This window comes from Myxocyprinus asiaticus, chromosome 50 (genome assembly GCF_019703515.2).
Source record: "Myxocyprinus asiaticus isolate MX2 ecotype Aquarium Trade chromosome 50, UBuf_Myxa_2, whole genome shotgun sequence".
Lineage (NCBI taxonomy): Eukaryota > Metazoa > Chordata > Actinopteri > Cypriniformes > Catostomidae > Myxocyprinus > Myxocyprinus asiaticus.
The window spans coordinates 19,584,626-19,608,960 of NC_059393.1; the positions used below are offsets into that span (position 1 = coordinate 19,584,626).

The following is a 24,335-nucleotide window of genomic DNA, read 5'->3' on the forward strand; positions in this document are numbered from 1 at the left end:
CGGCAGCGAGTCTCTCCGAAAACTCGACTGCCACAGGGCTCGGAGGAAGTCAACCAGGGAACAACTTTTGTGAACAATACTGGGAATTAACAGCGCACGTCTTCAGCTCAAAAGGAGGTGGAAGGCGCTATGTGTAAGCGATACACCCGGCCGGCTATCCCGGGCTTATCCGCTTGTGTTGCGTGCCACTACCTGGGACGAAACCGGTTCCACCTGGAGGTTGTAGAACCTTGCAAAGTGTTGGGTGTTGCCCAGCCCGCTGCTCTGCAAATGTCTGTTAGAGAGGCACCTCTGGCCAGGGCCCAAGAAGCCACTACACCACGGGTAGAATGGGCTCGTAGCCCTACCGGGGGCGGTATGTTTTGGGCGAGATATGCCATAGTTATGGCGTCAATGAGCCAGTGGGCGATCCTCTGCTTGGAGACAGCGCTTCCTTTCCGCTGTGCACCAAAGCAGATGAAGAGCTGCTCAGAGATTCTAAAGCTCTGCGTGCAATCCAAATAGATGCGTAATGCACGCACCGGACACAGCAACGACAGAGCTGGGTCTGCCTCCTCCTGGGGCAGCGCTTGCAGGTTCACCACCTGGTCCCTAAAAGGAGTGGTGGGAACCTTGGACATATAGCCCGGTCGGGGTCTAGGGATCACGTGAGAATAGCCCGGACCGAACTCCAGGCACTTTCGCTGACAGAGAACGCTTACAGGTCACCTACCCTCTTGATGGAAGTAAGCGCAGTCAGGAGGGCAGTCTTCAAGGAGAGTGCCTTCAGCTCGGCTGACTGCAAAGCTCAAAGGGGGCTCTCTGTAGACCCTGAAAAACTACAGAGGTCCGATGAGGGAATGAGGCACGGCCTGGAGGGATTCAGCCTCCTGGTGCCTCTTAGGAACCTGATGATCAGATCATGCTTCCCTAAGGACTTACCGTCGACTGCGTCGTGGTGTGCTGCTATGGCAGCAACGTACACCTTCAAGGTGGAAGGGGACAGCCTCCCTTCCAACCTCTCTTGCAGGAAGGAAAGCACTGATCTGACTGCGCATCTCTGGGGGACTTCCCGACAGGAAGAACACCACTTAGCGAACAGACGCCACTTAAAGGCATACAGGCGCCTCGTAGGGGGAGCCCTAGCCTGAGTGAACGTGTCTACCATCGCAGGTGGGAGACAGCTTAGGTCTTCCACGTCCCATCCAGGGGCCAGACATGGAGATTCCAGAGGTCTGGGCGCGGGTGCCAGATGGTGCCCCTTCCCTGAGAAAGAAGGTCCTTCCTCAGGGGAATTTGCCCGAGGGGAGCTGTCACGAGGAGCGTGAGGTCCGAGCACCACGTCTGGGTGGGCCAGTAGGGTGCTTACCAGGACGACCTTCTCCTCCTGTGTGAGCAGGCTCACTGGGGGAAAACACATATTTGCTAATGCCAGGGGACCAGCTGTGTGCCAGCGCGTCTATGCCGAGGAAGGCCTCGGTCAGGGCGTACCAGAGCGGGCAGTGGGGAGGATTCTTGGGAGGCGAACAAGTGCACCTGCGCCTGTCGAATCGACTCCAAATCAGCTGGACCACCTGAAGGTGGAGTCTCCACTCTCCCTTGAGGGTAACCTGTTGTGACGGCACATCCGCCGAAGTGTTGAGGTTGCCCAGGATGTGAGTGGCTTGCAGCGACTTGGTGCTGCTGACTCCGTTGGAGGAGACGGCGGGCGAGTTGTGACATACAGCGGGAGCGCAGACCGCCTTGGCGGTTGACATATGCTACCGCTGCTGTGCTGTCTGTCCGAACTAACTCGAGGCAGTTGATGTGCCAACGCAGCCGCGGACCCGTCCAGAGACCGGCGGCTGCGTGCCCGTTGCCAACAGTGCCCCAGCCCGTTTTGGAGGCGTCTTTCGTGACCACGATGCGCCTGGAGACCAGTTCTAGGGGAACACCTGCTCGTAGAAATGAGAGGTCGGTCCAAGGGCTGAAAAGACGGTGACAGACCGACGTAATGGCCACGCGGTGTGTCCCGTGGCGCCATGCCTATCTCGGGACTCGAGTCTGGAGCCAGTGCTGAAGCGGCCTCATATGCATCAACCCGAGCGGGGTGGCCACCGCCGAGAATGCCATATGCCCCGGGAGCCTCTGAAAAAGTTTCAGTGGAACCGCTGTTTTCTGTTTGAACGCCTTCAAACAGGTCAGCACCGACTGGGCACGCTCGTTCGTAAGGTGCGCCGTCAAGGAGACTGAGTCCAACTCCAAACCGAGAAAAGAGATGCTCTGAACCGGGAGGAGCTTGCTCTTTTCCCAGTTGACCCGAAGCCCTAGTCGGCTGAGATGTGAGAGCACCAGGTCCCTGTGTGCGCATAACACATCTCGAGAGTGAGCTAAGTTTAGCCAGTCTTCGAGATAGTTGAGAATGCGAATGCCCACCTCCCTTAATGGGGCAAGGGCAGCCTCTGCGATATTCGTAAAGACACGAGGAGACAGGGACAGGCTGAAAGGGAGGACTTTGTACTGATACGCCTGACCCTCGAACGCGAACCGCAGGAAGGGTCTGTGTCGAGGAAGGATCGAGACGTGAAAGTACGCATCCTTCGGGTCTACCGCCGCAAACCAATCTTGATGCCGGACGCTCGCTAGAATGCGTCTTTGCGTCAGCATCTTGAACGGGAGTCTGTGTAAAACCCGGTTCAACCCACCGCCTTTTTTTCGGTACAGTGAAGTAGGGGCTGTAAAACCCTTTCTTCATCTCGGCTGGAGGGACAGGTTCTATCGCGTCCTTCCGTAGGAGGGTAGCGATCTCCGCGCAAAGTAGCAGCGTTTTCGTCTTTCACAAAGGTGAAGTGGACACCGCTGGACCTGGGCGGATGCCCAGCAAAGTGAATCGCGCAGCCGAGTCGGACGGTCCGGACCAGCCCTCGTGACGGACTGGAAGGCGCAAGCCATGCGTCCAAGTTCCGCGCAAGGGGGACCAAAGGGACAATGTCATCGTATGTACCGGCAGGTGGGGCCTCGCGGCAGGGCAGAGCTCGAGGTGCCACACCACGTCGTGGCCGTGCTGAGTCCGAGGACATCGAAGCACTTACCTGGCTCCTTGTGACCACCCCTGGAACAGCCTGGGATGGGGGAGGAAGAGGCCTGTCCTCGTGACCCGTGGAGACTGTCACATCAGGGGCGGATTTGTGCCACAGCTGGGCGCTCAGGGCGGGAGACCGCCGCTGGAGCGCCCACCTGCCAAATGGAGTGGTGGACGGTGGTCGTGATGCCAGCCGTACACACCGGATACGTGACCCAGGGAACAAGGAAACCACTCTTGCTGAGCTCTTGAGTACTGCAGCCACTTGGGCATGCAGCGCAATTAAATACAAAAGGTAACAAAAAGATGAAGATCTGCTTACCAGCTCCAGAGCAGCGGGTTTCGTTGCCCCTGGGTCGCCCGTCTCAAGGGCGCTTTGAAGCTTTTCACGGGTTCTGGGCGGCCGCGAGACGGGTGGCGTCTGCTTCCTGTGGTGGGCTTCACGCTGGTGCCAGGCCGAAGGGGCAGGCTGCGGCGGAGCCGGTGCAGTCACCGCAGGGGGATGCCCTTGGCGATGAGTAGATGGGTTGCGGGATCTTGAGCCGTGCCGGGGCAGGATAAGCCGGCTAGCATCCATCTACTGCTCTACCATCGAGAACTGCTGGGCAAAGTCCTCGACGGTGTCGCCGAATAGGCCCTCCTGGGAAATGGGGGCAGCAAGGAATCGTGTCTTTTCGGCCTCACCCATCTCGACCAGGTTGAGCCAAAGGTGGCGCTCCTGGACCACTAGTGTGGCCATCGTCCACCCGAGAGACCGCGCCGTGACCTCCGTCCATCGGGGAATTTGAGGTCCGTGGGGGGATACCCGGCGGAGGTGGTCTCATTGGGGTCCCCAAATCGCCCCCAGTGGCCTCAAACCCGTGGGTAAAAGGACCGAGGCGGGAGCCTCTGGGGTGGCTCGCTTTCTTACGAAGGCGAGCCGCGACCGCAACGTTGCCATGGACATATTCTCGCAATGAGAACATGACCATCCACGAACGCTGTCTCCACGTGAGCAGTGCCCAGACATGAAAGACAGTGATCGTGACCGTTAGAAGGTGAGAGATAACGAGCACAACCAGGAATAACACACAATCGGAAAAGCATCTTTAAAAAGACGCGTCTTTAAAAAGACATTCCGTGTGTGCGCTCTTTTAGAGAAATATATACTCTTTTAGAGGGAAAAAATGCTCTTTCAGAAAATATACTCTCTAATTTTTCTGCCGAAACGCCCAGGGGCATTCTCTGCAGTGCACCAGTACAGAGGAGGGAGAAGCCGCTGAAATGCGCCGTCAGATCCAGCAGAGATGAATGAACAGTAGTATTCAGCTCAGTGAGCATGACCGTTCGGCTCCGAAGAGAAAATCTGAATGAGTGGTTGCATACCAGCTCCTTTTATACCCGTATGTTCGGGGGAGTGGCATGCAAATACCACTCGCCAATTTTCGTTGGCCTTTTATCAAAGACCAGAGGTGTCTCGGGCTCCCAAGAGTGACCCCTAGTGTCACTACATCGACACCAACGTCGAGTGAGTGACAGATAGGGAACCAAACTTTAAGATAAGATAAAATAAAGATACAAGTCTTAATATCTCACAATTGTGCTTCTCAGTAAAATATATATTGTTTTAAGGATGCTTTGACATTTTTAATAAAAACTAGAAAAATATTTTTGCAGTGTTCATTTTGGTTAGAAAATCCAAAACAATGCAAACCAATAAGTATCTTCCCTACAAACGGCAAACAAGCACTTACTTTGTTTGATGAAGCTGAACATGAACTAATTTGACATTTTTGTTGCTGTTTTCTGATCAGCCATCTTTGAACCCTCCTGTGAGGCCCATCGGCTCACAGGAAGTGCCTCAGGCTTTTTCTCAGTCGATCCTGATGGAAGCGGGCCGCTCAAATCCATCATCGTCTACTGCAACATAACCGGTAAGACCTCCGAGGGGGAAAAAACTAAACATGAATGTTAACATTAATACTGGAGGTGTGGGATAAAAATAGAGACAGAAATATATGCATTTTTTTTTTTTTTTTTTTTTTTTTATATCCTTCACAAGTTACATACTGTATATAAAAAACATTACAATTTAGAATGCAGTTCCAGATTCTCAGTTTTTAAGTTCTAGTTAATTATTAAGTTTATTAATTATTAAGTAGAACCTTTTAAAACTGTGTTTACAGAATGCTTTATATATGTACATTAAGATTCACAGACATGCATTTGGAAGGAAATACAAGAAAACAAAATCGAAGATACAAGGTTTTTATTTTGCAGTTTCACCGCCGTATATTTGATCTAAATTTCTTTCTAGCCTATATTTCCTGATTATTTGTGTTTTGGGAGTTCTTTATAGCACAGAGTTGTTGAGTTGTTGAAGGGAAAATTCGGCCAGGGGAAATCTGTTTGAGTCCACATGAAGGCGGAGTCATTAATCAGAACTTGAACTTGTCCAATCGCTGATGGATGTTGCATTGTGTCCCAGGGCTTTTTGGGTCCCAGGGTGGAGAATGACAGGCCTGTCCGGAGAAATCAGGGCGGGGTCCATTTTGCTGGACTGTAATACACCATGCTTGTTCCATAATATATTACCCATCTCCTGCAGAATTGCGATAAAGCATTTTGATCCACTAGAATTGAGTGCCATTGACTTTGGCTAACATTAATTAGAAATGCCGCAGGAAATGTAAATTAATGTACGCCTGGCACACACAGGCTTAAGTGCCCACTAGCTGAGAAAACACAACCCCCTGGTGTGGTGTTTGCAGGATGAATGAGAGCTCACATCAGAGATGTCGTGAAGATTGGCCTTAGCGCTGGTTTGGAAGAAACTTGCCATGCGGCTTTATTTTTAAAGCTAATTGAAGTTGTGCTCTCTCTCGTTAAGGTTTGTGTATGCTATTATCTGGATTACAACTCACTTTTTGTCATTGAATGAAGGGAGGAGGAACACAGAGGTGTGAGTTCTGCTTTTGTACTTTGAATTTAGTAAAAGATCAACTTTGAAACTGACAGTACAGATAAAAACAAGCTAGGCTATGATTGAAATGGAAAAATACTGCATACTGTATAATATATACTCCATGCTGCTTACCATTATAGAATTGTATATTGTATGGAGTATGCAATGATAAATGTTTCAAACAGTAGTATGGTGACTAGATGACCTTACTTTGTGGCTTTAAGTATACATGCTGCATACTATGATCTTTGAAATATACAGTAGTAGTTTATAGTAAAAAGTAGTAATAGTAGTAAAAAGTAGTACAGTATGCCATTCTAATATAACAAATCCATTGACTGATGTGCATTATTACTGTGCACAGTATATATGCTACATAATTCTTTCAAATTAAGTAATTTGGAAAAAAAAAAAAAAATGGTAAGAGTAGTAAAAAGTAGTATGCCATTCCAATGACATTGACTGATGTGCATTGCTGTACACGGTTTATATGCTGCATACTACTACTTTCAAAAATAGTAGTACTGTATGTACTAAAAAAATTATAATAGTACTAAAAAGTACTATGCCATTCCAATATGATATCCATGTTCATTAATGTGCACAGTACCTAATACAGTAAATGCTGCATACCGCTTCCTCTTAAATATATTAGCGTGTAGTAAAAAGTAGTACTTGTAGTTGTAAAAAGTAGAGTGCCATTCCAATATGACATATCTATTGACTGATGTGCTTTACGGTGCAAGGTATACATGCTGCATACTACGTTCTTTCAAAGATACAGCAGTAGTTTGCAGAAAAAAGTAGTAATAGTAGTAAAAAGTAGTATTCTATTCCAATATGACATATCCATTGACTGATGTGCTTTACTAAGCACAGTATACATGCTCCACTACCTTCTTTCAAATATAGACAAATGTAGTAATAGTAGTAATTAGTAAACAGTAGTATGACATTCCAATATGACATCCGTTGACTGATGTGCTTTGAGCACAGTATACATGCTGCATACTATGCTCTTTCAAATATACAGCAGTAGTTTGCACTAAAATATAGTAATAGTAGTAAAAAGTAGTATTCCACTCCAATATGACATATCCATTGACTGATGTGCTTTACTGAGCACAGTATGCATGCTGCATACTACCTTCTTTCAAATACAGTAAAATGTATTAATAGCTGTAAGTAGTAAAATGTATTATGCCACTCCAATATGACATATTCATTGACTGATGTGCTTTACTGAGCACAGTATACATGCTGCATACTATGTTTGTTCTAATATCGTCAAATGTATTAATAGTAGCAAGTAGTGAAAAGTATTAGTATGTCATTCCAATATGACATACTCATTGAGTGATGTGCATTACTGTGCACAGTATACTGTACATGCTCTATACTATGTACAATATAGTAGTTTGCTGTAAAAAGTAGTAATAGTAGTACAAAGTAGTATTCCATTCCAATATGACATATCCATGACTGATGTGCTTTACTGAGCACAGTATAAATGCTGCATACTACCCTCTTTCAATTATAGTAAAATGTAGTAATAGTAGTAAGTAGTAAAAAGTATTATGCCATTCCAATATGACATATTCATTGACTGATGTGCTTTACTGAGCACAGTATACATGCTGCATACTATGTATAATATAGTAGTTTGTTGTAAAAAGTAGTAATAGTAGTCAAAAGTAGCATGCCATTCCAATATAACATATCCATTGGCTGATGTGCTTTACTGAGCACAGTATACATGCTGAATACTACTTTCTTTCAAATATACAGCAGTAGTTTGCAGTAAAATTGAGTAATAATAGTAAAAAGTACTATTCCATTCCAATATGACATATCCATGACTGATGTGCTTTACTGAGCACTGTATACATGCTGCATACTATGTTTGTTTGAATAAAGTAAAATGTAGTAATAGTAGCAAGTAGTAAAAAGTAGTAGTATGTTATTAGAATATGGCATACTCATTGACTGATGTGCATTACTGTGCACAGTATACTGTACATGCTGCATACTATGTATAATATAGTAGTTTGTAGTAAAGAAAAGTAGTAATAGTTGTAAAAATTAGTATGCTATTCCAATATGACATATTCATTGACTGATGTGCTTTACTGGGCACAGCATACATGCTGCATACCATGTTCTTTCAAATACAGTTGTTTGTAGTAAAAAGTAGTAATAATAGTAAAATGTAGTATGCCATTCCAATATGGCATATCCATTGACTGATGTACATTATTACTGTGCGCAACATACTGTACATGCTGCATACTGCTGTCTTTCAAATACAGTAGTATGTAGTAATAGTATTTAAAAGTATTATGCTCTTCCACTTTGACATGTCCATTGGCTGATGTGCTTGTTAAATTTACAGGACAGTAGTTAGGATATGTTGTGAATTAAGTTAGGTTGTTACATTTTTGGTGAAATACTGCCTGGAAGTAATGTGCCTTTGTTAACTGTCCAAATGTGAAGCCATGGACTTAAAATTAGGTGGCATATATATCATAATTACATATAAGATTAGTTGCAGCCGAATGAATGTGTGTATTTGTGTGTGTGTGTTTTAAACAGAGGATAAGGTTTGGACTGTAGTGACCCACAACAGCACAGAGATGGTGAGAGTTCAAGGGTCGTCCCTTCAGAAGCCTCATGTGATGAGATTTAACTACAGCGCGTCTCTGGAACAGCTGCGGACGCTTGTGGGCAGATCTGAACAGTGTCAGCAGGAAGTGCTTTATCTCTGCAAGAAGTCCCGCCTCTTCAACACATGGGGTTGGTATTATACAGTTTGGGATTCAGAGTCTTTAAATGTCAACTGATTTTGTGTATTTCAAACTCTGAACATTGCAACTTAGTACACTAATTTAGATGTTAAATTAAATTACTGTAAAATAAGTAGTGGTCTAGATTTTATGCTATTTTACAAATAAAATGTTGCCCTAAAATTATTTGGATCCTTAAGACCCAAAATGAATAAAATAACAAAATATCAAACCAAGTAGCAACACGTGATGCTAGAGCTTTTCTCAGAACTTCCTTCACTTTTCTTTTGCAAATGTTTTTCAATTACTTTTACTGGTTCCACGTCTTAAGTGTCTAAATACTTTTACTTTTTAAATTGTAGTAGGGTTAGGGTTATCTTATTAAATATTTTTAAATAACACATTATTGAAAGGTTTGAAAGTTATTATAAAGTGTTACTTGATATTCATTGATAATTCTTTCCTTCTAAGGAAAGCAGTCAATTATCACGTTCACTATCGGTTCAATTGTGTCCTTTCCAAGTCCTTGTTCCTTGATTAAAACGTCTCACCTCATCGGATGATTTACCCAAAGTGGAGTTTGTTCAGATCTATAATCTGACTTGACCCCAATCTAATTACAATTTTAATTGATGGGAAATGGTGACATTTATGAACTAGGCGTTCCCTGAAATTGTTCATCATTTTGTGCCGGGCTCAGAGAATTTGCATAATGAGATCTGAAGTTGGGTCCAGATTGTAGCGCTCCGGTGTCTGTAGCGGAACAGCGATTGGCCAGATTCTCCCTGGGGGATTATGGAGTGTAAATGCTAAATTTGTGAGGAAAAAAACATGGAAGTATATCTATCTTGACTGGCTCCTTTTCAGGCCTGTTTACCTCTGAGGAATGGCAATAGCTATTGTCTATAAAAATGTCTTACGGTTGGCGAGTGTTTTACTTCTACAGCTTTTAGTTGTGTGCAAATATAAGCATAATGTGGAGATGTACATTATATTGATACCCATATACAGTATATTACCTATTTACGTATATTGATAACTTATTTTTTACATCCATTTTCCCCCCATTACATTCATTTTACATTCCAGATTATTATTTTATTCATGTATTTATTTCATATATATTTGTTAAATATTATTAGGGCATATTTTAACAGTAACATTCTATAAATGTTGATTTTATTTATTCATTTATTTGTTAAATATCAGGGCTTATATTTGTAGAATTCTATATTTTAGGAGTGTAAATGTGGTTTTTGTTAATTTTTTTTTTTTTTTAAATCAGCACTTTTTTTTCTACATTATAGATAGTGTAAATCTTCATTTTTTATATTATCAGCACTTATTTCTTTAACTGTACATTTTAGATTGCATATATGATATTTATTTATTTATATGCTTTTTTTTGTAAAATTCTACTTTCTAGGTGTAAATGTTGTTTAAAATTATTTATTTTAAATATTAACAGAGCTTATTCTCGTACAATTCTACATTCGATAGTATCAATACCGCGTTTATTTATTTTTGAATATTATCAGCGTGCATTTTTTGTAAAATTGTACATTCTAGATGGTGTTAATGTTTAATTAATTAATTTATTTATTCTATTTAATTATTCATTTATTTTGTAATATTACCAGGGCTAATTTTTTGTAAAATTCTAAAAGCCTAGATTCTGGATAGTGTAAACGTTGACTTTATTTCATTTTTAAAAACAATAGGCAAAACAGTATAGATTATTAATATTGGACGTCAAATTGGTTATCAGCCATAACAAAAAATAATTGGCAGTTGCACAGAATATCTGTATTGATGCATGGCTAAGGATTTTTTATTTTTTTTTCTGTGCTCAAGTGGATGTATATGTCACAGTTATTAGTGAAATGAAAAGATGTGTTGTGTTGTTTGTTCTAGATGGAACGCCCTTGTCCTGGTGGCTGGACCAGGCAGGAGAGAGAAGGACGTACTGGGGTGGATTTCTCCCGGGGGTGCAGCAATGCGCCTGCAGCCTGGATGAGAACTGCATCGATATGAACCACTTCTGCAACTGTGATGCTGACCGCAACTCATGGTAAACAGCATTTGTATACACTTAGTCACATTTTTAAGCCATCCATCATTGTGTTTGTCTAAATTATGAGTCTATTTCTACATTAGTCGATTTTTCACTTGACTTCCCCGCTGAAAAAAAAACGTAAAAAAAAAAAAAAACTAACCAAAACTAGCCTAAGCTTGTTTGCTGGTCTGAGCTGGTTTAAGCTGGTCAAGCTGGTCGCCCAGACCAGCCAAGATGTTTAGCTGGTCTAGCTGGTCTTCATTTGGTCCATCTAGTGCCCCAGCATGGTTAACTGGTATTTTGCTGGTTTACCTTGTCTTCAGCTGGACTAGCTTGTCTCCCAGCCTGGCCAAGCTGGTCTAGCTGGTCTCTCAGGCAGGCCGAGCTGGTCTTCTGCTGGTCTGTATGGTCTCTAAGGCTGGCCAAGCTGGTCATCTGCTGGTCTCTCAGCCTGACAAAGCTGGTCTTGGCTAGTCTAGTTGGTCTTCTAGTCTGATCAAGCTGGTCTTCTGCTGGTCTAGCTTGTCTTTTAGCCTGGCCTAGCTGGATGTAACAACTTCACAGCAGAAGGGAAGGAGAAAACAGGGAAGCGGGTTTTCCAGGCTCAGGTAAGACTTTTAATCGGCCACTTCAGTGCTTTACAACTTCACAAACTCATCAGCTTCACAGGCACGTAGTTACTTAAACACATCAGCTTTCATAGGCACGTAGTTACTTAAACATATCAGCTTCACAAATACAATAGAATGAGCGTAACAGCTTCAGGAGCACCGTGGCCTTCCTTGTACCAAACTCTCTCTCTCCTCTGCTGGTGGCGTGGCTGCTTATATGTCGCTCTCCCCATGCTCACTGGAATTAGAGACAGGTGTTACACATAATCTAGCTCAGGTGCAAGCGCTCTTACCGCTTTCTCTCTCTCCGGATGGACGCTTGACCACGCCCCCTCTGCCACACTGGACTTGTTAAGTCTAGCTGGTCTAACAGTCTGACCAAGCTGTTCTTCACCTGATCTTCGACTGGTCTTCCGGTCTGGCCATGCTGTCCTTCAACTAGTTTATCTGATTTCCCATCCCGGTAAAGCTGGTCTAGCTGGCCTTCAGCTGGTCTAGCTGATTTTCCAGCCTTGCCAAGCTGGTCTTTAACTGGTCTAGCTGGTCTCCCAACCTGACCAGCTGACAAGTGCCAAATACCCCTCTAAAACCAGCAAAAAGTCCAGCCTGACCAGGCTGGGAGACCAACTTTGACCATCTTTTTTTGTAGGGTTTTTGTATATCTGTTGAATATCATCTTACTAGCTGTTTACATTATAATAACTTATCTTATGTAAACAGTTCTTGTTTTGTTGTGAACAGGGAGAATGACACAGGAGTGTTGTCCTACAAAGAACACTTACCAGTGTCCGAGATCTTGGTAGGCGATACAAACCGAACGGGGTCAGAGGCAATCTACAGAGTGGGATCTCTCCACTGCTATGGGGACAGTACGTAAGGCCAAAATGATAAATATTCATCAATATCTCATTATAGCATTTTTGAATGCCATTGAATTGGAAATTTAACACAACAAATACTGTAGTATAATCGGGGAAAAAAAAAAACAATAATTCCTCTGACTTCCTCTGACAGGGTTTCTGTGGAATGCCGCCTCCTTTTACCAGGAGTCGTCCTACCTGCACTTCCCAACGCTCCAGGCCGAGCTGAGTGTTGACATCTCCCTCTACTTCAAAACTACAGCTCCCTCTGGAGTATTCCTGGAAAATATGGGTGCGAAAGACTTCATCAGAGTGGAGCTCAGTGGTGAGTCCCTTCATATTGATACGAGACATTCAGAAAACTAAGTTTCCAACTGCAGGTGAACCAAGATCTTCAGAAGAAGATAGAAAACACTGTAGAATCTGTAAAGAACAATAACAAGTCAAATGTTCTTAACAGGTTTTGTCAGATTCACCCATCTAGCTAATGCTCAAGCAACACAAATGCGCAAATAAAATGTTAAAACCCACTCATACAATGTCATTAGTATTTGCAGCAAAGAGGAGTGGACGGAGCTAATTTCCCTCAAAAGAGCAGTTTAACTGAACTGTGCCGCTGTGTTCAGTAGCCTCTGAAATCCTCAACTGTGTAATTACTGTACACAGTTCACTGATGCTGTTCGTCTTCATCAAATTGCCTGCCTTCATCTTCTTAAAAATAATCTACCAAGTATAAGGGCTAGTTTTCCACTGAGTATTCTCAGAATCCATTGGCTGCATATAAAAGAGGTAATTACACTAATGTAAACATGAAAATTGAGACGGCTGGCCCAACTCACCATCAGGGCTTGCCTTCATGTTCTGTAGTTTCATGTTGCATTGGGTCTTCAGTTATTCTATGTTTCAGTTCAAAAAGGTGTACTCCTTATGCCATGAATTGTAATTTTAAAACATACTGTATAGTTTGAGATTAAGACTCAAGTCACATCTGTAACCTAATAAAAGCTGCTTAGAGTGTCCCCACATGGGAGCCACTATAGGGCCTTTCCCACTGGCGGTACTAAAGCCCGTTTTAGGTACTTTTCCCCGGTCTAGTTCTTTTCGTCGCTTTCGCACCTAAGAAACTATAGTTCCTCGAAGCCATTTTAGAGGACATTTTTAGCTCCTGTGGGACTGTGGGAGGAGCTGCAGCATGTGATTGGTCAAAAACCTGCATTGAAAAAAGAGAGGAGCTCCACAGCCACCGTTAGTAAACAAACTAGCTGCTAGCTTGCTACTCGTAGGATTGCACTAATTTTACAATTCCCTTACTAGAAATAACATATAACAAACAAAGTATCCAAAGAGAATCACCCATTTCACATGTGTGTGGGTGTGTGGGTGTGACTTCATCAGGAGACACGATTTGAGTTTTCATCGCATCTGTACTTTGTGACTATACAGAAAATAAAGTGATTTCTGGATTACTACATCTACTTTTTCCTGGGATGACGGATATAAATAATCAGATGTTTATCGAGAGTGGGTAATTGAACGTTATTATACACAAAACTGTCATTAAATCTAGTTTACATGAGGGAAGTATTTTGTGCCTGTTACTGCGTGGTTAACTTGCATCAAGACGTCAGTGAGTGAGTATTTCAGTACAGTAATTTATGTTGAGTCATAAAAGCCTTTATCATAAAAGATTGTGTTGATAAATAGGTTTATAGTGCATTTTCAACATGTTGTCCACTGAGTTCAGCATGTGCTCCGTGGTTAAAGCGCGCTTTCGCTGCCTCGTCTCTCCTCTCCCTCTGGCTACAGGACACTTCACACGGCCAGTTTAAACTGTAACCTGAAGACACAAGCTGTGTCTGAAAACTGGAAAATGCTGCCTTTGGAGGCTGTATAAGGATGGATGAATGTAGTATGAAAAAAGGTGCTTTTTAAATAGTTCAGATAGTTCCCATTCATCCAAAAACACTGTTGTGTAACCCACTAACTGATAGGGCAGCTGCCTACGTTTGCCGATGCAGCCACAGTTCATATAAAACAGCCCTAAACAAACAAAAGTGTAGCTCCGATCCCGGCGTCAGTAACAGGACTGTAGGTGGGAAAGGGCTATAAGATCTCACGACCAGCCAAATACTACTCGCTTAATGTCAGAAACGGTACTGTTATTGGAATCTTACACTCATGGATTAAAATCAATCATGGCTGACTGTGAATAGTGAGTACATTTGTATCAGTAACTGAAAACTACAGAGTTTGAATGATGCTGCACCCACACCATTAGATGTCACTGTAAGTCCAAGAGGACAAATTTAAAAAAAAATTACTGAGTGCACCAAGATCGCAAAACTAGCCTAATGATGTCTTGAGGAACCTTGGTGAAGTGAAAAGCAAATTAAAATCATTGCAGTCCAGTCTTACAGTCCTACAAGCAGGGAACACACATATTGAGAAAATATACACTTACCGACCACTTTATTAGGAACACTATGGTCCTAATATAGTGGAACCTGACATGGTCTTCTGCTGTTGTAGCCCATCTGCCTCAAGGTTCGACATATGCATTCTGAGATGCTATTCTGCTCACTGCAATTTTACAGAGGGGTTATCTGAGTTACCATAGCCTTTCTGTCAGCTCAAATAAGTCAGAATCACTTAGATCACATTTTCTCTCCATTCTGATGGTTGATGTGAACATTAACTGAAGCTCCTGACCCGTATCTGCATGATTTTATGAATTGTACTGCTGCCACATGACTGGCTGATTAGATAATCGCATGAATAAGTAGGTGTACATGTGTACCTAATAAAGTGTGAAGAGGTTGAACTTTTCCCTATTGAAAAGTCGTGGAGCCAGACACAAATGTACTTTCCAAGAATTAGTGAATTTATTTTATTAATTTATTTATTTTATTTTATTTTTTTTATCAGACATAGGAGAGAAATACAAATTTGTATGCAACTTATATAAGCTTATAGTAAACATATAAAGGTAAATGTGACAATACAAAGACAACATAACATAAAAGTATAAATGTAATAATATAGTAAAAATGATTAATAGTGCTACAAAATGATTAATGAATACTAATAGTGATTAATAATACTGATCAGCACGAAAATGTTGTCTACAAGTGCTCAGTGAGTATATACCTTTAATGCACCTATATGTAAGTTGCTTTGGATAAAAACTAATACATTTTGGATAAATTAATGCCACTCTTTCCTGTTGGAATGTGGTAATTTGCACCATTTCTTCTTTTCACTGCAATCCGATTTCCATAGCTCCCTCTATCCTGACCTTCACCTTTGACGTTGGGAATGGGCCGGTGGTTCTGACAGTTAAGTCTCACGTGCCGTTGAATGACAAGCAGTGGCATTACGTACGAGCGGAGAGGAACGTGAAGGAGGCATCACTGCAGGTGGACCAGCTGCCTTTGCGCTTCCTGGAGGCCCCCTCCGAAGGCCACACCCACCTCCATCTTAACAGCCAGCTGTTTATCGGTAAGCATAGTGACAGCCCCATGCCGGCGGGTTGCAAAAGAAAAATATCCATGTACTTCTACACAGATGTTGGTAATAGACTTTAAATGCACATTTTAATTAGTTTATTAGTTTTATTTTCCTTTGGAAATGTTAATTATTGTTGTTTTTAAAGGGATTGCTCACCCATAAATAAAATGTGTCATTCTTTTGTGGAACACAATAGGAGTCATTTTACAAAATTGCCTGAGCCACTTTTTTTCATACAGTGAAAGCAGATGGTGATTTACATGGATGACGGTGACTTGCACTGGTGGTTTTAAAGTAGTCTTATACAACTTTATACTGCTATATTTCAAGTATTTTAAAACCATACAATACCTTTGTGTTAGGAATAGACTGAAATTTATGTTCTTATTCATTCAAAATCTTCCGCTCCCATTTGCGACTCAAGATGTGTGGCGCTGTCAGTGATTTCGATAATCATTGGTTCTCTCATGTCTTGTGACCAACTGCGATGTGATGCATTTAAATGTTTTGAATTGAAAGCGAGCACAAAATTTGATATACATACATTTAATTCCATTCAATTAGAATCATTCAAGTGCATTATGTCGCAACTGGCCACAAGACATGCGAGAACCAGTGATGTTCGAAATCGTTGACGTAAAACCTGGCGCGAAGCATCTCGAGTTGTAATGTGTGACTAAGGTTTGAAAGCTAAAGAGGGGAAGACTTTCAGTGAATAATTCAATAAATCAATTTCAAAACACTGAATGGCTTCAAACGACTCAATGTAGTGGACAAGTCGAATGAACCACATTTATGCTACTTTCTTGTATGTTTTGGAGCTTGATAGCCCCTGGTTACTATATGCATCGGGTGAGGGTAGGTTGGTAAATGATGACTAAATTTAGATTTTTAGGTGTACTTTTCTTTTAAGGGTTATGGCCAATATCTCTGTGTATTATTGTTTGCTGACACATCTATTTTGTCTTTTAGTTGAAGATCTATTAAACTTTCAACTACTGTACTGTATATTCTATATTGCTACCAATTACCACAAGATTATGTAGTAATATTGTATCTATTATCAACAGGAGGAACAGCATCTAGGCAGCGAGGCTTTCTTGGATGTATCAGGTCTTTAAACATCAACGGAATGACTCTTGACCTTGAGGAACGAGCTAAAATGACACCTGGGGTCAGCTCAGGATGCCCGGGTCACTGCAGCAGCCAGAACAGCTTGTGCCACAACAGGGGAAAGTGTATCGAGAAGAGCAGCGGTTATGTTTGTGACTGCACACACTCTGCCTATGGAGGACCCAGCTGCAAGAAAGGTTTGCAATTAAAAGATGTAATATCACCATATCTGTGTTACACCATAAAGCAAAAAAATCCTCTTCTGAGTTTTTATAATAACTAGCCAATACTGCAGCATCTCTTTAATGTTAATTTCATATTTTGTCATAAACAGTTGTGACTGCAACAAATGACAAGACATTTGACTGATCAATTTATTTTGTGTGAATTTTATTATTTTGCACTGTAAATGAAGAGTAGCAGTAAAGATTGCCAGAATATTCTGCTCATTTATGACGTTTCTGAGGCTACAGACTTGCGCCACCAATTTTCCATATTAATTTTATGGAAGCGCAAGAATGATAAAATACATAGATAAACTTTAATTACACAACTACGTTGTACATAGGCAAACTTTGAAGAATGAAGGAACTTAAAGTAGTCTTAAGGCCTTGTGAGTGTTTGTTTACTTTTGAATATCTTGACAGTCAGAGTTTAAATAGTATTGGCCCATTTTAGCATTACATCGTTTACATTTGAATTTCTTGACGGTTTGAGTTTAAATAGTATTGGCCCGTTTTAGCATTATATCATTTACATTTGAATTTCTTGACAGTTGGAGTTTAAATAGTATTGGCCTGTTTTAGCATTACGTCGTTTACATTTGAATTTCTTGACAGTTGGAGTTTGAATAATATTGGCCTGTATGAACATTCCGTCCATGTAAATCTTTGAGATTTTTCCAAGGTTTGATCGTCCACTTTGCGAAACAGCAACAGTCAGAAAATCTGTACCTAGTTTGGTAGATGTTGAAAGCTCTTGGAGAAGTTACAATTGGAAATTCTGGTCTTGGTTTAGTGATTTTGGAAAAAACCTATTCCGCTTTAAGAGTAGAACAGTATGTTGACATTTTGTTATGCTAGTACTAAAAAAACAGAGTTCCTATCGTTGTTCGGAAGTAAAAAAGAGAGAAAGAAATATATGAAATCGCCCAATGCGTCCATTTTGCATTTACAATTTCCAGGCTCGTAAGTCTTATGCACTTTTTTCGATGTTAAAATACTTTAAGTAAGCCATTCGTAGGTTGATTCCCTCAAAAAGTGTAAAGCCCAAAGTATACTTCGATTTTGACAGGAACATTCAGCGTCTGCGTAGGCGAACACGAGCCTGTCAAAGTATACTCCATTTGATGGTGTGCGCATACACAGGTAGTTGGTGCGTGTGCGCTACGACTGAATGAGACACCGGACTATTTATTTTCAGGAGTTTAGACCTATAAATATGTCTTTATTGTCCTTCAGACTTGAGTTATACAAATGTAGGTATCTCAAGACCTCCTTACGCATGCGTTCTTGAAATGCACATCCACTGTTTACGTTTTTACCTTCGCCACCTGTTGTTTACCGGCGATCTTCTTCTTCATCTTCTTCTAGCGCATCTTCGTGACAACAGTGGCTCAAATGTGAGTGTTGCCACCTTTTGAACCCATTAATTAGTGCAAATAATACCAGGCGCTCGCGAATTCTGCACGTTCAAAGACGAGCGGTTGGAAAAATCGGGCTGTGCGCATTCAGTGCTCGAGCTGATGATGAGAATTGCATCACTCATCCTGTACGCGAACACTCAGTTCACATTTGACCAAAGTATACTTTAGGCTTAAGTCTGAGTTCGGAATTGCACACAACCATACTACTCGTACTGTTTCCGCCATAGACACATATGGCAGAAGTAGTAAAAGTAGTATGGGTAGTATGCCATTCCGAACTCAACATTACTCTGTGGCACAATCAAAATATTGCCCTGTTTATTTGCACATCCTGACCAGCCTGATACAGGAAGATCTGCTCAACCAATGGTGTGAGTTTGGGGGCGGGGCTATCTACCAATGGCAGACAAGAGGAGTATTCAAGAAACCTGTATGAAAGCAGTCATTATTATTATTATTATTATTACTATTGTTATTATTATTATTTTTATATATCATTTATTTTATTTTCCATTCACTTATTATTATTATTATTAATATTTTTACCATATTTTCGCTGGGACAGCATTTTCGTTTTCAGTGTGGACTGAAAAAATTTGCTGGGACCTTGTTTGCATCTGCTTGTTTGCTTGAACGTGGTGTTACCTGCTTTTGTTTATTTTTGCTGTATAAAACAAAGGTTTTTGCATTTTTGTAGTGTGTATTCTTTGGTTTTAGGGAACAGTTCTTCTTCAAAAGCAGTTTGTTTTAAATTTGGTAGGCTCACTGTGCCTCTGCAAGGTATCAAAGTGTGTTCCAGAAGGAGCTAGTTAAAGAGCTCGGTAACCTTGATTTCTGAAGACGGCACCATGCCCAAAGATTGCGCCTGATCAAAGCCGAGCAGGATAAAACATGATATTCACTGCATTTCTGCTATTCTCTCTCTCTCTTGCTCTCCCTTTCTGTATGGTTTTCGTCCAAGACCATGAACCGCCGCTGTTTGGGTGAATTTCCCTCAAAGGGATGCAACCTGACCAATCCCAAGGGACCCTCCCTGGCCATCACATTTAATGCTAAACCTCTCTGCCGTCAGTAAACCCTTTATCATATTTGATCTTCCGATATGCAGGGCCATTCAACACTCTGTGAATGAGACAGTGTTCTTGTTTTTGCTTTATTGGACTCTAGAGAGATGGTGTTTTTATTCTGATAATATTATGAATTCATAAACACTCCAAGATGCCTGGGGTCACTCGCAGTCTGAACATAATTTTGCATTTATTTGAAGTTAAATATTTTATTAATCAGTTTCTTGGAATATTTACATTCAGCGTTGTGTCCTTGATGTTCGATAGCACATTAATTGCACTGAAATTAACATTAGAATATATGTAAGAATGGTTTTAACAATTAAATAACACAGAAATTAAATTAAAGATGTGGGTCACATACATGCAAAAATTTATGTAAGAATGGCTTTACAATCAAGTTTTGGAGAAATGTTATTAAAAGTATGGGTTGCATTCATGCAACAGTTTATGTAAGAATGGTTTCTTACATTTCTTACATTTTACACAGAAATTTGTTGCATTTATGCAACAATATATGCAAGAATGGTTTTATAAACTATTTATGCCGAAATAAAATAAACGTGTGTGTTGCATTCTTACATAAGAATAATTTTCACTAACAATGTGCACAGAAAGTTGATTACAGGTGTGGGTCGCATTTATGATTTTACAGTTTATTTTTTTCAAAGAAATTTGATTAAAAGGATTGGTTACATTCATGCAACAATTTACGTAATAGCAGTTTTGTGAGCAATCTTTAGGACAATTTACGTAAGAATGATTTTCTGAAAAATGTATACATGTACCGTATATGGTTAAATGTATGGGTTGCATTCATGCAACAATTATGTAATGATAATTTTGACAAAAATGTGTTAAGAAATTTTATTACAGATGTGTCAAATTTATGCAATAGCTACGTATTAATGGCTTTAAGAACAATTTAACACAGAAATTAAGTTAATGTTATGGGTTGCATTTATGCAAAAATTTACGCAAAAAATGGTTTTACAGAATTGTACACAAAAATGTGTTTACAGGTGTGTCGCATTTATGCAACAGTTTACGCAACAATGGCTTTACAAACTATTTACACAGAAATGTAGTTAAAGGTATGGGTTACATTCATGCGACAATTTGCACAAGAATGGTTTTACCTCAATTTTACACTGAAATTTGAATACGTTAGAATGGTTTTACGAACAATTTATACAGAAAATTGATTAAAGGTGTGGATTGCAGTTGTGTCACATTTATGCAACAACTACATAAGAATGATTTTACTAACAATGTAAACAGAAATTTGATTGCACATACAGTATGAGCCTCATTCATGCGACAAATATGTAAGAATGGTTTTACCCAGATATCCAGTAAAAGGTGTAGGTTGCATTCATGTGAAAATTTACGGAAAAATGGTTTTACCTCAATTTTACACAGAAATGCTATTATTGGAGTTCTATTAATCGCAATCATTTGACTATTAACATATGAATGGTTTTACAAACAGTTAATAAAGAAATTTGATTACAGATGTGTGTCACATTTATGCAGCAATTTACGCAAGAATGGCTTTATGAAAAAGTTTATACAGAACTTTAATTAAAGGTGGGTTTTGCATTCATGTGACAATTGATGTAAGAGTGGTTTTGTGAAAACAATTTACACAGAAATTTGTTGTTATTGTGTTTCATGAATGAGACCCATTGAATTAAACACATTCAATACTCTTCTGAATAGAAATGGTGTTTCTATTCAGATAATATTATGAGTAAATGAACAGCGCAAGATGCCCAGGGGTCACTTGCAGTCCAAGCATAATTTTGCATTAATTTAGAGTTAAATCTTTCATTTCCTCCATTGTTTTTGGACTCTTTCCATTCAGCATTTTGTCCTTGATGTTCAACAGCTCATTAATATGCTGACAAGGGACTGAATACATGGCCATTGAGTATCTGAAATCTACCTGTCAGCGTTTGCTACAAAATTTCCCTGCTTTTGTGTTTTCCTACTTTGCAGAAGTTTCCGTATCCTTTGAAAGTGGATCCTCAGTGACCTACACCTTCCAGGAACCTTTTTCTGTGATACGCAACCATAGTCGCCAGTCCTCGGCCATTTATGCCCAAAGCAGCAATTCACGAGAGAGCATCGCCTTCAGTTTCCTCACGACACAGATGCCCACAATGCTTTTGACAGTCAACACCTACCATCAACAGTACATGGCCATAATACTGGCTCACAACGGTATACAACTGTTTATCAATGCAGAGCAAAGCATTAATATTGTTATTTGGGTAATAAGGGTCATATTTCACATATAAAAATAAAATAATATATATATATATATAGAGAGAGAGAGAGAGAGAGAGAGAGAGAGAGAGAGAGAGAGATTCTATTTTATTTAAATAAAAAAATAAAAATGAAAGTCTATTTTTTAGGACAATGTTTTTTGCATTACAATTTTTTTTTTTAAATTAAAAACATACCTCAAAAGCATATATATATATATAGACACTGGCAGCCAAAATTTGGAATAATGTACAGATTTTGCTGTTATGGAAAGAAATTGGTACTTTTATTCACCAAAGTGGCATTCAGCTGATCACAATGTATAGTCAGGACATTAATAATGTGAAAAATTAGTATTACAATTTGAAAAAAGATATTCAGAACTTCTTAAACTACTTCAAAGAGTTCTCATCAAAAAATCCTCCACATGCAGCAATGACAGATTTGCAGATTCTTGGCATTCTAGCTGTCAGTTTGTCCAGATACTCAGGTGACATTTCACCCCACGCTTCCTGTAGCACTTGCCATAGATGTGGCTGTCTTGTCGGGCACTTCTCACACACCTTACAGTCTAGCTGATCCCACAAAAACTCAATGGGGTTAAGATCCATAACACTCTTTTCCAATTATCTGTTGTCCAATGTCTGTGTTTCTTTGCCCACTCTAACCTTTTCTTTTTGTTTTTCTGTTTCAAAAGTGTCTTTTTCTTTGCAATTCTTCCCATAAGGCCTGCACCCCTGAGTCTTCTCTTTACTGTTGTACATGAAACTGGTGTTGAGCGGGTAGAATTCAATGAAACTGTCAGCTGAGGACATGTGAGGCGTCTATTTCTCAAACTAGAGACTCTGATGTACTTATCCTCTTGTTTAGTTGTACATCTGGCCTTCCACATCTCTTTCTGTCCTTGTTAGAGCCAGTTGTTCTTTGTCTTTGAAGACTGTAGTGTGCACCTTTGTATGAAATCTCAAAAAGTTTTTTGGCAATTTTAAGCATTGTATAGCCTTCATTCCTCAAAACAATGACTGACTGATGAGTTTCTAGAGAAAGCTGTTTCTTTTTTGCCATTTTTGATCTAATATTGACCTTAAGACATGCCAGTCTATTGCATACTGTGGCAACTAAAAAAATAAAATAAAAATAAAAAACACAAAGGCAATGTTAAGCTTCATTTAATGAACAAAATAGCTTTCAACTGTGTTTGTTTTAATGGCAAGTGATTTTCTAGTACCAAATTAACAATTTAGCATGATTACTCAAGGATAAGGTGTTGGAGTGATGGCTGCTGAAAATGGGGTCTGTCTAGATATGATCAAAAATTATTTTTTTCAAATAGTGATGGTGCTGTTTTTTACATCAGTAATGTCCTGATTATACTTTGTGATCAGTTGAATGCCACTTTGGTGATTTAAAGTACCAATTTCCTTCCAAAACAGCAAAATCTGTACATTATTCCAAACTTTTGGTTGCCAGTTGTACTAATTATATATATATATATATATATATATATATATATATATATATATATATATTCCATCATATTTGATTGCGAGGAGAAATGTGATCTAGACATGTTTTCTTGAGATTCACCCATATATGTAAATATTTTTCTTCAAATATTACGCTGTAAAACACTAAATAGCAGATTCTAAATTAATATAGGGTTGAATAAAGAGCCATAGCCTTAATATACTCTATAAATGTATTTTTAATGACTACACAGCAGACAAATGTTACATTTTAATTTGTTGATGCTTTTGTCCTGTTATGACATGTGAAGAATCACAGTGTTGGATCAGACAGAGCTGTTTTTTGATTACCTTCAAGCTGTAAATGATTACTGCGATGATGATTGTGATGATGATGATTGGAGAGGAGCATCTTTTCCTGTGTTTCTCATATTTCAAAACAGCGGTCAGCTTGCAATTACCCTCATCAGTGGGGAAGGAAATAAGCCAGTCGAGTGTGATTTGCTGTCTTGATTCTGTCTCACTCATGTCTCCAATTGCCTGTCTTCCTTGTGTCTCACTGGCATCCCACAGGGAGTTTGCAGATATGGTATCGGCTGAACAGAGAGAAAGAGCCTGACGTCTTCATGCCAACATCTCTAAATATGGCTAACGGAGAGCTCCATAGAGTCCAGATCCATAGAGAGGGACGGGACATGTACGTCCAGGTGAGCTGGGATTCATTGGCGATTGAATACAGGGCACTTTTGTCCAAAACATGTTAATTTCAAGTAAATTAAACAAATTTATTAAGAAATTGAGACAGTGTCTTGAGTTCCATGGTAACTCATAACATGTATAGGAAAAAGTAGTGTAGTTTAAAACATATTTGTGCATGTCTAAAAAATAAATGATTATAAATACGGGCCTCATTAATGAAACATAAAAACAGCCACTATCTGTGTGAATTGTTTGTTGCAGAATTATGAACAA

The 24,335-nt window shown here is 40.3% G+C and overlaps 1 protein-coding gene across 1 annotated transcript in view; it reads left to right on the plus strand.

Moving 5' to 3' along the window:
• Positions 1-24,335, plus strand: part of LOC127438762 (contactin-associated protein-like 5) — a 102,526-nt gene that overhangs the window by 73,301 nt on the left and 4,890 nt on the right. Inside the window, exons 12-20 of the mRNA XM_051694589.1 lie at positions 4,834-4,953; positions 8,577-8,777; positions 10,682-10,838; positions 12,176-12,303; positions 12,449-12,619; positions 15,574-15,792; positions 16,872-17,111; positions 21,628-21,852; positions 23,937-24,070. Of these exons, the coding sequence (XP_051550549.1) occupies positions 4,834-4,953; positions 8,577-8,777; positions 10,682-10,838; positions 12,176-12,303; positions 12,449-12,619; positions 15,574-15,792; positions 16,872-17,111; positions 21,628-21,852; positions 23,937-24,070 (1,595 nt within the window). The remainder of the gene's footprint in view (positions 1-4,833; positions 4,954-8,576; positions 8,778-10,681; positions 10,839-12,175; positions 12,304-12,448; positions 12,620-15,573; positions 15,793-16,871; positions 17,112-21,627; positions 21,853-23,936; positions 24,071-24,335) is intronic.